Source organism: Lissotriton helveticus, chromosome 6 (assembly GCF_964261635.1).
Source record: "Lissotriton helveticus chromosome 6, aLisHel1.1, whole genome shotgun sequence".
Taxonomy (NCBI): domain Eukaryota; kingdom Metazoa; phylum Chordata; class Amphibia; order Caudata; family Salamandridae; genus Lissotriton; species Lissotriton helveticus.
The window spans coordinates 676,097,809-676,114,378 of NC_136067.1; the positions used below are offsets into that span (position 1 = coordinate 676,097,809).

The 16,570-nt window shown below is 44.5% G+C and overlaps 1 protein-coding gene across 2 annotated transcripts in view; it reads left to right on the forward strand.

The window, feature by feature from the left end:
- DOP1A (DOP1 leucine zipper like protein A) overlaps nucleotides 1-16,570 on the forward strand; it is a 1,012,538-nt gene that overhangs the window by 177,309 nt on the left and 818,659 nt on the right. For both annotated transcript variants that reach the window (XM_078648131.1, XM_078648132.1), the window contains one exon: nucleotides 1,181-1,370. In XM_078648131.1, the coding sequence (XP_078504257.1) occupies nucleotides 1,181-1,370 (190 nt within the window). The remainder of the gene's footprint in view (nucleotides 1-1,180; nucleotides 1,371-16,570) is intronic.

The following is a 16,570-nucleotide window of genomic DNA, read 5'->3' on the forward strand; positions in this document are numbered from 1 at the left end:
AGGTTTTGCGTCGGTATCTATCCTAAGGTAAGGAATTTGCGGATAGAAGCCCTTATCAGATGAACAATTTACTTACCTTTGGTAACACCTTATCTGGTAGAGACTTTATCTAGCTGCAGATTCCTTACTGACCCACTCATTCTCCCTTCTCTGCAAACAGATTTCTAGGGAGAGGGCTGCTCCACATTCAAGCCCCTAGTTTTCGACACCGGTGGTCAGTGTTCTTCGTAGTTCGGTACTTCTGGCGTGGACAGCTGCAAAAAGAAACTGATGTCAGCTTGCTGGGGTGGCACCTATATAGGCAACGCTCACATCACTTCCGGCGTGGACGACTCCACACTGAGCCAAAAGATATCACATACCGGCACGCAGGGGTACTGCTCACAAAAATATTTTGGCTACAGTCTGACACCTGGAGAAAATTCTGAGGTAAGGAATCTGCCGCTAAAATCTTTACCAGATAAGCGATACCGAAGGTAAGTAACTTGTTCATCTTTGCAACTGCAGGACAACTTCATCATAGCTTCTCCAAAGGTTTTAAGCCAGGTTATATTAATTCAGTGTAAACTTTCACCATAGATATTGAAGCATTTGGCACGAAACGCCAACCCTATAGATAGTAGTGTGTAACCTTTCTTTTCCATGGTGCATCTATAGTCAAGTCTGCACGTCATCAAAGGTGTTTATAAGTACATCAGCAGCTGCTCTCAAGGTCCATCCATTTGAAGACTTCCTGTCGCTTCCAGCCATGCACATTTATTGGCGCTTTGTATGCCCCTCATTCTGTCCATTTATTGTACTGAAGACACCAGTGTTTCTGCCAGGTTTTCCAGAAGTAATGTTAGTCCTTAACTAAATTAGTGGAGGTAGGGCTGACTGTGCCTTTTCAAACTGTTTCTGACTCGCAATTATTTTCAGTTTGTTAAAGACTAGCATATCTCGAATATTCTGTTATTGCATGAACAATGAAAATGTGTAATCTTGTAGTTAAGACTGGATCTCACATGCCTCGTTTCACCTTTGTTATGTCTTTTGGAGTTCATGCCCTGTATTTTTCTTGATATTGTTATTGTCTGTCTCTGTGCATGATAAGTTTGCAGGTCTTTGTGGGGAATCATAGTTGTCTTTTAAGAAGTGTTTTCACCGTATGAACCGTTCTATATTTTGTTTTATTATTCAGAACAAATACATTGTTGGAAAAGGTTGCATCAGCAGTAGAGCAGTCCGCTTTTTATAGTGCCCTCTGGGGTAGCCTCCTGACTAGTCCTGCTGTTCGGCTGCCTGGAATCACCTATGTGCTTAGCCATCTGAACAGGAAGCTGTCTATGGAGGATCAGCTCTACATCATCGGCAGTGACATTGAGTTAATGGTAAGGTGATGCCTATTGTATTAGTTAATTATTAGTTGTATACTGATTATCGCTCCATTGCCATTGGACATTCACTGGCAAAGCCACTTAGCCGGCCTTAATGTGCTATCATTTGCAAACGCAGGCTTGCACAAACGTGCCTTGAGCAAGCCTGAGGTTACAGTAATTAGAACATTAAAGCCGGGGCTTTTGCTTTGCCACAGTTCTCCTGGCATGTTTAGCAAATGTACATGCTCAGACCTGTTACAACGTGCTAAAACAAAACAGCCTCGATTCACTAAGGGAATTGTAAATCTGCAGCGATAGGGAAACCAGGGCTTTAAGTGGGCCGGGTCTCAGACGGTCTGAGCACCGGCAATTTGTTTAAGGGGGCCTCAAAGCGGGTCTCTTTCGGGCTCTGTTTTGTGCCTGCTGTCACTGCAGCCCGTTTTTAATCGGGACTGCAGTGACAGCAGGCACATCGATGTGCGTGTGCTCACACTGCTGTGCGTGTGCTCACACTGCTCACTTCTCACCAGTGGAGAAGTTACAGCATGACGTCATGCCAGCTGAGAGTTGTAGGGGAAGGGGAATCCTTAAAAGAGAATAATTTCCTGTCTGGATTTCTCTTCTCTTTTTGAAACTCGGGAGCAGCAACACTGTCCTGGTGTCACCAGGGCACTAAATGGTAGCTTTTTCAATATTATATACAACAAGCCATAGTTGCTGCTTATTTATCTAATGCAACTAACAACCATTGACAAAGCAAATAATCCTGACTTGTTGTAGGTATGATGTTACTTGTTGTATCATATATCTAGATGCAATGACAGAAACAGCAAAATACAAGTCGGGCTAAGCACAGATTTTTTTAGTTTACGTGTTTTATGCCACACCCTTAATTACATCAGCCACACCCCTTTGAAAGACCCTCCAGTTTTTCATCCCACTTAAAGACCTGAGAGAAGCAGATATACCACTTTTACCAATTCACAAAACATCTAAGTAGTATGAGAGGCTGCATCTGTCGCAGATGTCCAGGCCTACTTGCCACTTTGTTTTGGCACTGTTGCGGAATTGTCTGCACAATTTCACGTTAAGGAAAGGACGCGGCGTTGTGCAATTGCGCTAGTTCCCTAATTTCTTAACTCCACGTTTCTAATCAGTGGAGAAAAAACTCTTCCTGTATGCCTCTGCGAAGTATTGTGCATCAACAGTACTCTGGCCGGAGGATTCTCCATCTTTAGGTTTCCCTTGGGTGATAAAGTTCAGGATTGCTCCTTCCTGTGACGCTACGAAAGCCTGCTGAGCCGCCTTTCTCTTTCGTTTCTAATAACCAGATTTGTGTACTCGAATTGTCTTCATTTTGCTTGCAATGGGTACGCGAATGTCGTGTGCCCCCTATCCCACCAGATATTAACTATGACTATTGCGCTAACACCAGTACTTTATAAAAACTATAGGTAAACTTGTAAGATGACTAGCCCGCCGGGAGAGGAAAAGGTTATAGTTGCTTTCGCGCAAGAGTAACAGGGAATGAAAGGATGACGGTGGCCGTGGCTTATAAACGCCTGTACCAGCGGGCCAGCAGTGGGTAGGGAAAAAAAGAAGCCAATCAGGAACCAGGAAGAACGCAGGCACGGAAGCCAGTGAGGGGGTGGGGGGGTCAGGGTGTTTGGAAGTGGAACAGAGCAGGAGGCCGCCAAATCCCTGCCACTGGGGCCGCCACACAAATATGTATCCATCCTCAGAGGATTATTATATTAAGGACTAGCTTACCCGTCGCGCGTTGCTGCGATCTCTGAAGAAAGGAAATTCATGGAAACTCCTTACGATAACATTCAATTTACATTGTGTCATTTTTATTAAACGTATTCATTTTAATATGGAAAACATTTCAAAGTGTCATTTTAATTCTATTTATTTAGTCGAGTGCTTGTGGATACATGATTTTTTGTTTTTCCGTCTGGTGCGTACATCGGAATTCGAAAGATTATGAGGGTCCTAGGGGGGCCGATATTTAAAAAAATCTTATGCCAGAAACCTTCGCGGGAGTGTACTCAACAACTTCATAACGTTTCCTGGCGATCGGATGAATGCTGTTTTAATTCTATTTATTTATTCGAGTGCTTGTGGATACACGATTTTTTGTTTTTCCGTCTTGTGCGTACATCAGTATTCGAAAGATTATGAGGGCCCTGGGGGGCCGATATTTAAAAGAAATTATGCCAGAAACCTTCGCGGGAGTGTACTCAACAACTTCCCAAAGTTTCCTGGCGATCGGATGAATGGTGTTTTAATTCTATTTATTTATTCGAGTGCTTGTGGATACATGATTTGTTGTTTTTCCGTCTGGTGCGTACATCAGTATTCGAAAGATTATGAGGGCCCTGGTGGGCCGATATTTAAAAAAAAGTTATGCCAGAAACCTTCGCGGGAGTGTACTCTACAACTTCCCAAAGTTTCCTGGCGATCGGATGAATGCTGTTTTAATTCTATTTATTTATTCGAGTGCTTGTGGATACACGATTTGTTGTTTTTCCGTCTGGTGCGTACATCAGTATTCGAAAGATTATGAGGGCCCTGGGGGGCCGATATTTAAAAAAATCTTATGCCAGAAACCTTCGCAGGAGTGTACTCAACAACTTCATAACGTTTCCTGGCGATCGGATGAATGCTGTTTTCATTCTATTTATTTATTCGAGTGCTTGTGGATACACGATTTTTTGTTTTTCCGTCTTGTGCGTACATCAGTATTCGAAAGATTATGAGGGCCCTGGGGGGCCGATATTTAAAAGAAATTATGCCAGAAACCTTTGCGGGAGTGTACTCAACAACTTCCCAAAGTTTCCTGGCGATCGGATGAATGGTGTTTTAATTCTATTTATTTATTCGAGTGCTTGTGGAAACATGATTTGTTGTTTTTCCGTCTGGTGCGTACATCAGTATTCGAAAGATTATGAGGGCCCTGGGGGGCCGATATTTAAAAAAAAGTTATGCCAGAAACCTTCGCGGGAGTGTACTCAACAACTTCCCAAAGTTTCCTGACGATCGGATGAATGCTGTTTTAATTCTATTTATTTATTCGAGTGCTTGTGGATACACGATTTGTTGTTTTTCCGTCTGGTGCGTACATCAGTATTCGAAAGATTATGAGGGCCCTGGGGGGCCGATATTTAAAAAACATTTTATGCCAGAAACCTTCGCGGGAGTGTACTCAACAACTTCCCAAAGTTTCATGGCGATCGGATGAATGGTGTAGTAATGCATAAAGGACAAACAAACAAACAGATATATATATATATATATATATATATATATATATATATATATATATATATATATATATATATATATATATATATATATATATATATATATATATATATATATATATATATATATATATATATATATATATATATATCGGCCCCGGGGGTTTGGCGGCCCTGTGCAGGTGCACATGCCTAAGGCCACCCCTGTTTGTCTACATCATCCTCTACCTGTCTCTTTCTATGTCTGTCTGTCTATACCCGTTTCTATCTCTCACTTTGCCCTTCTTTCTTTCCCTTTATGTGTATTTGTCCTTTTCTACCCCCTTTCTCCCTACCCCTTCCAGCTGCCCCTCGCTCTGCCTCTCAGCATCTAAATCCATTAAAATCTTAATCTGTTCAAGCTTCTGTGGGCCTCAACTGCATCCTGACACATTCAGAACCCACATCTGGTGGGACAGAAGTGCAGTCTGGGCACAAGATAACTCGACATCTGTGGGGAAAGCAGGCTTGGCCATTTCCCGTTTATTTATTTATGCATTTTTATATAGCGCGGACTGCACAGACATTACCCAGAGCACTTTACAATAAAACAGGTTTCATTACAAGAGATACAATTTAACAAACAGTTGCTAGTTATGATCATTACAAAAGGCACAAAGTGGCGAGTGGATCCTTACAGACAGTTGTTCATTTCGATTGTTACAAAGGAACAGACTTACAATTGTTAGAGGATGTAGGTGGTATAGTTAGTGGCAGCAAGGATAGGTCGAGTGTGACAAGGGTAGTATAGTTAATCTCAGTCTCATGGAGGGTGCATTGTCATAGCGGAACTTGGTTAAGAGAACAACTAGCCAAAATGTCTTTGTCGAAGAAGGGCTTTCAGCTCTATTTTGAAGATGGGCAGTGAGGTTGCAGTGTGTAGTTTCTGGAGTAGTGAGTTTCATATTCTGGTTATGATACCCGAGAAAGATTGTTCCATGAATCTTCCCTTTATAAAGGGCAGGGGCTCTAACAACACAACTTCAGCATTTCACGATGGTCTGGTGCAAACAAACTGGTTTCAGTTTGTTTGCTAGGTAGTGGGGAGTGGATGGATATAAGACCTTGTGGGTGATACATGCAGTCTTATATATCACTCTCGCTTCTATTGGGAGCCAGCGAAGAGTGATAATCACAGGTGGGATTTGGCTGTTTATTTTCGCCCTATAGGTTAAACGAGCCCCTGAGTGTAGATCGAGGTGGGTCTTGGGAAGACCTGTCAGAAGAGTTTCAATACTTGATTCTGGGGTGAACCAGTGATGGAACTAGAGATTTCAGATCTTGCTCAGGAATTTTGCGGCAGATTCCCCAAAGAAAGCATAGTTGATATTGCACATTCCTTGCCATGGTGCTGATTTGGGTCTGAAGACTGAGCCTATTATCCAGAGTGACTTCCAGGGATCTGGCACTGTCAACGATGATGGGTTTGCTGTCAAGGATGTTAAGTGTATCTATCCAGATTTGTACCGGCAGTTATGAATTCGAAAAGGAAATGAAGAGGAATTCGGTTTTGGAAGGGTTCAGGTATAGGTTGTAACACAACATCCAGTCTTAAACAGAGTTTAAAGTGGTGGCAAGAAGATGTTGGTGTGTTTTCTGCACGGCCCATTGTAGTTTGTCCTATGTTGGCCTAGCTGTGTATGTTGTAGACTTCATTCTGTTTTGTACAAGCTACTTTATAAACATACTTGCTTTGTACAACATTGTACTATTACACGGAATATGCATATATTTTCACCTTCTGTTCTTTTCTTGAGATTTAGTCTGACCACCATAGACAAGGTCAAACAACAAAGTTCCTTGGTATTTATTCTGGCCAGGCACTAGCCCCTAGACATAACAAGGAATGCAGCTGTTTATGTTTACATGTCTTGTCATATAGATGAGCACAGGAGCTGAAAAACAACACATGGGACGAGAGTTCTGAGACAAGAACACTGCATCCGCTGAGAAGTAGACTGTCCATCGGTGTATGCAAAGGGACGGGGACCACCACTAATCCCAGAGATCTTTCTTTTACATTTCTTCATTGTTTTATGTAAATAAACAGCAGTCATTTACAATCATATGCCGGATAGTCTGTACACCACATCGACTGTTACAGTATAACCATTTGTTTATTACAACAATAATTCCACTTCTCACACTGTGCTCCATATCTTTGGAAACCATAAATTTAAAACGCCACCTGCCCCCTACCCCCAAACGGCTTCCTTCATTCAAAATTTGGTATGTTTTATTTTATTTAAGAGTCATCAAATGCGTCCCTAGTTTGTCCTTCCGATCCTCTATTTCCCATTGCTCGCCCTCATTTGGATCTAGTTGTGAGCACGGGGGTCCTCTCACCTGAATCATCATCCCCCAGGCTAGTAGCACCTCTGTAACTTCTCATCTCCTTATGTTGTTCTCCTCTGCCTTCGCCCATTCCTTAAGGTCTGTCCTCCATTTGTCAATGGGTGGGACCTGCGGGGTCAGCCAGTGTATTGCTATTCATCTCTTTGCTATCGTGTGTCCCAATATCAGAAAGCGTCTGGTTGTTTTACATTTAGGATTGCTAGGTATCAGTCCCAAAAAACAAGTATGTATTTCCAGCGCTATCCTCCACTCTGCCACCCTGTTAAGTTGTTCTATTACTTCAGTCCAATAGTCTTGTGTTTGAGGGCACTGCCAAACCATATGGACAAAATTAGCCTGCATGCACAGACATCTGGGGCATTGTGGGTCTCGCATTGCATTGATCGTGTGTGATCGTCTGGGAGAGAGGTAGGTCATATGCACTACATTATATTGTATGAGCTTAAATCTAGCACCGACCCCTTATTGGATCCCTCATGTATTTTCTTCCAATCTGTTGGCGTCAGCGGTTGATCGCTGACATCCTGCCACCTTTCTTCTATTTTGAGGGGGTTGCCTTGTCTATCCTTCCTCAATACGCGGTACAAGTGAGTTACAAACTTACGCCCTCCTACCATATAGATCATAGTGATTAATGTGTGCGAATGTACTGGGGCCTCTGGGAATGTCGACCAGAGCAACCTAGCCATGGCTGCTATCTTTGCATATTACAAGAATTGCCCGTCACCTAATTCAAATGTTTCCACTGCATCTGATAAGTTATGAACCTACCTTCAGGGTATAGATCTGCCAACATCAGGCATCCTCCGTCCTTCCATTTTGCAACTGTCATTGCCCGGTCTATCTGGGTGAACTGTGGAATAACCCAAACATCTGCTTCTGGTGCGTAAGGCCATCTCTTAATTTCAATTTTTACCATCCTATCCCATATCTTGGCCATTAGTTGTATCAAGTAGGGGGTTGCGTCTGGTATGCCTCTTCCTTTCATAAGTAGGTCTGTCAGTTGCTGACTACCATAGGTACCCGTAAGTAGAGCCCTCTCCCACGAGGGTTCTGTGTCAAGCCACGCTATTGCATGCTGTAACTGCGACGCCAGATAGTGGAGCTCTAGATCTGGGATTTCCAACTCACCTCTGTCCCTCTGCCGTTTCATTACCTCTAGACCTATTTTGCAGCGCTTCCCATTCCACAACAGCAGTTTTAGCAGTACATCTACTTCCTTCATGACTTTACACAGGATCTCAAAAAAGGACCCCTGCATAACATAGAGGCAACGAGGTAGTACCACCACTTTTATTAAATGTAAATTAAATGTAAATTGATACTTGTATAGCGCACTACTCACCCGCAAGGGTCTCAAGGCGCTTGTACGAATACCGCTGTGGAACCCATCCTGGCTTTCCCTGTGAGGTGTCCACTCCTGGGCATCCCCAAGGTGGAGGCCAGGCATCCTTAGCGTTGTGGGGGCCGTTGTGGAGATTAAGCAAGCTATTGCCCAGAGTTTCAGAGTGGGACTCCATGATTGGAATAGGCACCGAGGCGACAATTATCAGGTCTGTGGAATTTTTGAGCCCAAGACCCGCCGAGGCGGGGAATTGAACCCTGGTCCCGGACTAGACCTCTGCATCAGGGTCTGCCGCACTAACCATTGAGCCACACTTCTCCACTAAGGCCACTTTACCAATCAGGGGCAGCTTCAAAGTATTCCAGCAGTTAAACACTCCCTTGCAACCCCTTTACTATCCGTCCCATGTTCAGATCGTAGAATCGATCTCCCTCCCTGGCAATATGTATCCCCAGATATCGTAGGGTGGGTCTTTGTTCTATGGTGTCCCGGCGCTGACCTCGCTGTCATCTGCGAGATGTCCGCTGCTCTCGCCATCCCTGGTTCTGGTCTGGTCCAGCCAACCCTATCAACTCCATGCAGTCCATTGCATCTTGAGGCGTATCATAAAAATCGATCCTATCATTATGCTGTACACGGAGTCTTGCTGGAAAGAGCAGACTGTATTTAATGTTATGTTCCCGTAGGCGCCGTTTGACTCCCAGAAAACCTTTCTGGAGCTCCTGTACTTTCCTAGTGTAATCGGGATATATTTTGAGGACCCGATCTTCGTATTTCAGCGGACCATTGACACAAATGTACTGCAAAATGATATCCCTGTCTCTGTAATTAAACAGGCGTGCTATCAGAGCTCTAGGTGGGGTCCAAGGGCACAGTGGGCTATTTCAATGGCAAAAAGTTTTGAGACTCTGATACTATTAAGGGCAGTTGTAATCCAGTTCTCCAGGAATATATCTGCTGCCGGTCCTTAGGCCTTTTTGGGAAACCCAAGAACCTAAGGTTGTTCCTCTGCGAACGCCCTTCCACATCTTACACTCTGTCCTCTGGCATGGGTAAAAACATAGGCGGGATATGCTTGAGGTGAAAATGTGCCTCCATATCCCTTAAAAAGTGTAGGTCAACTAGTTTCAACCTAGTTCGGGACCCGGTCCACGAACTAGGTGACGGCGGCGTGCTTGGAGACCAACGGTCCACAAGCTGGTATCCCCTGTGTGACGGAACCATGTATCCTGAAACATGGAAAGTTAAAATACTTTCCTCGCCTGATCTGTAAGTAAGCTGATCCACCACACTCACGGCGCACTTTAGGGTGTGCGCTGATACAGACACCGGAGTGGCCACCTAACTTTTTGGCCACCCCCACCACTCATGGTCCTGAAGAAAGCCTCACGACTACCGTAGAAGGCTGAAGCTAGTTGACCTACACTTTTTAAAGGATATGGAGGCATATTTTCACCTCAAGCATATCCCGCCTATGTTTTTACCCATGCCATAGGACCCTTCTATTAAAACTTTTACAAGGGTATTTCCTATAGGCATTTTTAGCCCTTAATCACAATTCACATAGCACTTCACTTCACACACTATCCTGCTCCGCTGTAAACAGGCGTTGAAGCACAACCGGATTGCACTCAGCAATCTGGCTGGACCCATATGATGAAGCATGCCACCTACCAGGTAGGCGGGTGAGGGGTTTAAAAAAACAACGACCGGTTGTCAGCGTTCCGCTCCAAAGTGACAGGGGAACAACCCTGATCGATACCTGCAAAAGGACTTGTCCACTTTGTTTTCTATACATTACCAGGGAAAGGGACAAGTACTAAGGTTAGTTCCTTGCTCTCTTGTTACATTATGTTAAGGTTCTGTGACAGGGATGTGTGGTGGTGTACTGTCAGTTTTCAATTCTCTTCTGAAGCGTATAGGCTTCTGGAGACTTAGATTGATGGCTCGTAGAGTGTTCCAGAACTTGGTGGCTTGTACTGAGAAAACAGTGCCTCCTACGGATTTCTTATGGTAAGGTGGTATGATAATTGGTGCAAGCTTGAAGGCTCTGTGAACAATGCAAAGTGCCTTGAACATTGTCTTTGTTGCTATAGATAGACAGTGGAACTATTGAAAGACTGTAATCATGTGTTCTCTTGAGTGAAGGAGGAGAAGAAATATTGCAGCAGTATTTTGTATGAGTTGTGTTTTGTGTATTATGAATGTGAGTGTGCCAAGGTATGTATATATAGGCTGTTGGCATAGTCAAGCTTGGAGATTACGAGTGTGAGGCTAGATTGCAGTTTAGGTTGGTATCCAAGGTTTGGGAGGTTGCAACATAATGTTTTCATTGTGTAGAAGGCATTTTTTAACATGTGAGTTCAGCTATGGGTTTGAATCCATGGTTAGCCCTAGGTTTCTTACTTCTCTTGCTATTGTTATAGGGAAGCCTCATGTTCCTTCGGCAATGTGCGGTAGGCTGGTATTTTTGTCATCCTCCGCAGGTATTAAGCTCTGTCTTTGCGGTATTTACCTTTAGATGATTATTCATCATTCATGTGTATATGGCTGAAAGGCAGTTATCAAGTATTAAATTGTAGAGGTCTTTCAGACCAACCATTTTTAGAAATGCTTTGAATGACATCCACATAGTCGTAGCAGCCATGTCTACATTTGCTTGTATAGTCGCTGAAGCGTACAACCTAATTGCTGAGAACTTAAAGTTATGTTAAGGAGGTGATTTGGCTTTCTAGTGTACATTTAAATATGGCAGTCTCTTTACTGTTCCGTAACATGAAGCTTGACTTCTATCTGGACCTGTAGTAATGACAAACAATCCCGCTGTACGTAAATATTTCCCATTTCCAGTACACATGGCAGGCTACCATGCTTTCTACATTTACTACTGAGAAACGTGCATTCTTTTCCAAGTAATGTTAGCCAATTATTGGGTGCCACCTTAAGGGTCCTATGCAAGGAGACTGCTACAGGTGTAAGAGTAGAGAATGTCTATTATTCACAAAGGACTCTGAAGCACCCAAGAGAAGTACCATGCAAGCACTATCAAAAAGAGAAGTTACTACAGAGCAGGATCCTAGATGCAAACTGTGAAACCACCACTCAGAGCATTTGAGGCAGTGCTGGTGCCAGAGACGTCAGCCAGGACATAGGACTCAAGTGGACCCATCATGGGCTCACACAATCACCTATACTATACTTTACCTGTCTTGCTGGTCGATGTCTAACAAAGGTCTTCTTTTTTGTACAACACCTTTTGCACAGTATGCCATTGTAACCTGGGGCGAGGGGCTGGGGACACTTGCTAGAGGTGGAACAGGCGCCGCAACAGGAAGAGGCTGACCAGAGTATCGGATTAGACTGGGCTTTATTTTGATTGTGCGTCTTGTCCTGTAAGTAAGTCTTTCTTTAGCGAACTCCCGGTTATCCGTGTTTAGGCCTTCTTTCTCCAGAGTTCCGGACACGTGATGTTCTCTCGGGACCGCCTTCCCCGGTGTAGCGATGGTGGAGCCAAGATGGGGAAGAAAACGGACAAGAGGGAGGCCGTTAGTTGCCAATCTGATACAGAGTCTCCCCAGGGGAACCCCGTGATAGTGATGGGACACCGGTGTGAACGTGCAGTCGAACAGGCACACTCGTGACTAGTGCTTCAGGGAACAGGAGCGAGGTGAGGAAGGAAGGAAGGAAGGGTAGAGGGAGGGGTTGCGGGTAACAGGTATCGGGAAAACACACCAAGGAGAGGCACGAACGGGGAACTTATACTAGGTACTGGGAGCACTCTTTCTCCCCACCCAAGCCGCCCAACGCCGCCGTACCTGAGCAAGCCACACTCCTCCCTCGGGAGTGTGGCACGGCGGAACACAGGGTCGTTGGCCTCCTGGCTCTCCTCCGCAATCCGGTAAACCGGTCCTGTCGTCCTCTTCGTTCTCCTTCGTAGGATTCTCCTCGCCTTCTCCTCTCGAGCCGTCGGTGACGTCACACGCCGCATACAGGGCTTCCCCTGTTTTCAACCATCCCGATGCGTCCACGTCAGTGGTAGGCGTGGCCTCGTCTCCGTCGATGTCCGCCCAGTTAAAGGAACCTGCAGATGTTTCCTCGTATTTTCCTTGGCGTGGTTTCCATTCATCCCTCGGTGACTCCGACTGTAGGGTAGAAGGGGAGGCATCATCAGGTGTCCACCAGTCGACCCGGCCACCCGTCCCAACCCTGTTACAGCCATATAACCGAAGCTGAGGATATTGCCATAGATATAATTTCCTGAGTGATTTGATGTTGAATTGTCCACCACCATACAATGAATCGCAACTTGAAGAACTGACAAATGTAGATTCTGAGGAAATTTCAATTGCGCTTAATGAACCTGTGATTCCAAATAAGCAAACACTTGTTTCACCTACAGCAGAAGATAACAGAATGACAGCTGCCTCGAACTTGAGTGTTTTAAACTCTATAGATGCTTTGACTGTTTCAGTTACTATTGGTCCTGTTGTAGTGCTTTCCAGACCTGAATTGCAGGGTAACATTACTCATACCTTGGTTGTTCCCACTGGAATGAACCCTTTACTTGATGCCCTTATGAACACAACTGTGAGACAAGTTCTTCAAACTCCTATGGTTCCGACTCAAGGAAATGTCATGAATATGGGAAGTGGAAAACCTAATTTAAATCAAATGCTCTTCGTTCTGACTAGTAGAATGATCCAGAGTTCATCACCATTTTACATGCCTAGACTGAGTGAACCTACACCGGTACATTATTCTCCTTCTGAAATGACACTACCATTGAGAACTTCAAATATTGACGAGGCAGTCCCACATACTTCATCTGAAGTAAATAGAATTTCAAATGAAAGGGAAATGCATTCTAATACTCCAATGGAGAGATTAGGTCTTACTGCTCAAGAATTTGATGATTGGCCTAAAGATTTGAATACTTAAGTCGCAAATAAAATTCCAATGACTACACAAGTCCCCGAGAAAGAAAAGGAATTTCACATGGCCAAATTAAAAGTGAATTAGAAGAAACGATAATTGGGACTCTTAGCCCATCTAAATTAAATACATCTCAGGATGAGGAAGTATTGTTTCTCTGTAAAGACATTGTCAGTCATGCAAAACAAACTCATGAAAGACTAACTGAATTAGCTCAGAAATACGGGATCGATGTACAAAAGTTTAAAATGTTACAGAGAACTTACCGATTCGACGGTTAGTGAAAAGGATATCGCTAATATGGGGATGAAGTTTCGGATAAAGAAATAATGGCATTACTTAGAAAGTCGAATGAATTTGACAAATCGGAAGGTAGATGGTCTAAAAAGAAGGAAACAAAGAAAGGATGGGGTACGTTCACCTTCACCTACAATTGAAGGAGAAGGTGAAGGAAACTATGTACATGTGCCTTGGCCTAGAGCTGATATTTTGTCTCTCACAAATGTAAAAACTGAGAGAAAATCCAGTAGAATGGTACAGACAAATTGAACGATTCGGGAAACTTTCAAAAGTCTTGTGGACAAATGTCAATATCCTGTTTGACATTGTAGTTCCTGGAGATATATAGAAGAAATTTTACAGATTTGAGTATGGTTTGAGACCTGACATTTCTTCTATTGTTCAGCAGCATTTATTATTCTGAGAGAACAGACTGATTGATGACGTTTTGCATTATGCTAAATACTGCGGATATTATATAGAAGTGAAACACAAAAGGTTAAAGGAGACGCTAATGATTAGACAATTGTTAGCTGTGTAAAGAGGGCAGAATCAGTTGGGGTTTGATAATGCAGTTCCAGCACAGGGAGGATGTAATTAGTTCTAATGATGCGAGGAGTTAATGGTTTCCAGCAACAAAATTTCCAGTCACAAGGTAGAGGTCGTGGTATTCCGGTTGATGCTCTAATAGGTGTTGATATGTCCTTTCTAAGGAAAATGAATCCTTGTCATGTGTGTGGCAGATATGGACATTGGAAACGCGACTGTAGGTTTAATGTAATCAATGGTGGAAATCCGGTTCAGAATGTAGAGGATGTACAGTCCCATGGAAATAACATGTATCAGACTCAACAGTTTCCAAATCAGCGAATTCAAAATTCAGAAGTGCTACAAATACCACAAGCTCCAATACCATAACAGAATTTTTAAATGCCAAGATACAACACAAATCAAGTACAACAATCAAATTGAAATTCTTTACAAAATCAAGGTACCCCTAAACAACACTTGGTCCAGACAGATGATTTTGACCCAGATCCGTCAGCATGACAGTGCCTAAGAAGGGAGGAGGACTACGTGCTTGGGGCAGCCTTAGAGGTAGACCAGAGTCCAGATTCTTTGAAGTCGCAGCGCAGCAAAATGGCTGCACGATAGTGCTACTCTGCTGCCCAGAATAATTATCCGCCAATCATCAGCGAAGATGGCACACATGTAACTGCCCAAATAGCAAAATTAAACGTCGGAATATCGGCGCTACAAGTAGCTGAAGCCGGATAGCGTTGTTGCTGGTTATACTGGTTCAGCTGCGGCGCGCTTCGGGACCAGGAACGGAGACAAAATGGCGGTGCAGTATGTTGTCTGGACGGTTGGGGCACAATAGACAGAATCGCAGCTGTGCCCTAGCAGTTTTTCCCAGACGAGTGCTGCGCTCACAAGAATGACCGACACTCCTGCTGCGGTGAACCGATATGCGGTGATAGCTGTCGGTGCCCATGTCACTGACCCAGGCGGTGAGCTCCGCACTTTGAGCCATGGGCAGAGTAGGAAAACTGAGGTACAGGGCAGAGCCCGGTTCCCTGAGACGGCGTGGGTCATACAGTAATGGCGCTGCTACGGAGACTCTGAGAACGGGTCACGACCAGGTCCGATGCAGGCATGGCACTACAGGTGCCTTACATGCGGAGACAACGTCTGATTGAAGGCAAGTACTGCTGGCGGGGCGGTATTGAGAGTGGCGGCGCCCGCATAGAGAATAAAGCAGGGGATCCAGCCCGTGTGCCAGATGACGTCCCTGGGTCAGCCCACACTGAGACGGGCACAAAATACCTTATAGGAGTGAGTGAATCCGGCAGGGGGGGGCACAAGTAATAGAGAGTGGTCCGAGGCGGAGGAGCTATTTGCCTGACCCCAGGATGGCGCCCGGTCGTGACTCTCTTACAGTTTAATCACGGGCCCAACTACAGCAAGTGAAGGGAGAAAGCAATAAGTTAAAGGTGATGCAGACTCAACCTTAACTTGACCCCACACGGAATCCAGCAAACCTTGGCACAGGGATAATACACATCAGATGAAGAGTTTGAGTCCCTTGCCTGACCCCATTATGGCTGCCGCAGTTTTCCCTACCACCGGACTCCATTCCGACCTGGAACACATCCCCCATCGGCCTAAAAGGCAGCCCTAGCTCCTTCTCTGGTTTGTTTTTACTCCCTCCCCCACTTCCTTTCTTTTACTTCTATCCTATAGTGGGGACATGCTCTTCCACTACCTGACTCTGTTACTGTAGCCTATGTATCTATTCAAATCGTTTTTTCCCTAACGCTGAGACCTGAGCAAAATGGCTGATACCCAGGGGAGTTGCAAGACAGCTAATGAGGAGATTGGCCCAGGTTTACCCCTCGACCGTCACCTACCCAGCCGGACATTAGTCACAGTTCTTCCTCGTCTCCCTGCCATGGCTCCTTCCTCCCCTTCTTTCCTACAAATTCTCTCAACCTCATTGTTTTTTTACTGTACCTTACTACGCTATTTTAACTGATGCAACTTGTAAAGCAATGCTCCTCTGGTATAGCGCTCTGATACCTCCAGGTCTAGTCAGCGCTATATAATCCTTTTTAGATGTATCTTGTAATGCAACAATGCTCTGGTTAAGCGCTCTGATACCTCCGGGTCTAGCCAGCGCTATATAAACTTCTCAAATCAAAAAAACTCAAAAATGGTTTTCCTGAACGCTGAGACCTGAGCAACATGGCTGATGCCCGGTGGAGCTGTTCGACAGCTAATGAGGAGATTGGCCATGGTTCCCCCCCTTGACCGTCACCTACCCAGCCGGATATTGGGCACAGTTCTTCCTCGTCTCCCCGCTATTACTCCTTCCTCCCCTCCCTCCTACGAATTGTTGCAACATTGTTTATGTGTACTGTACCTTACTATGCTCTTGTAACTGATGTAACTTTAAACAGAACGATCCTAAATGTAAAGCGTTCTGATACCCTCTT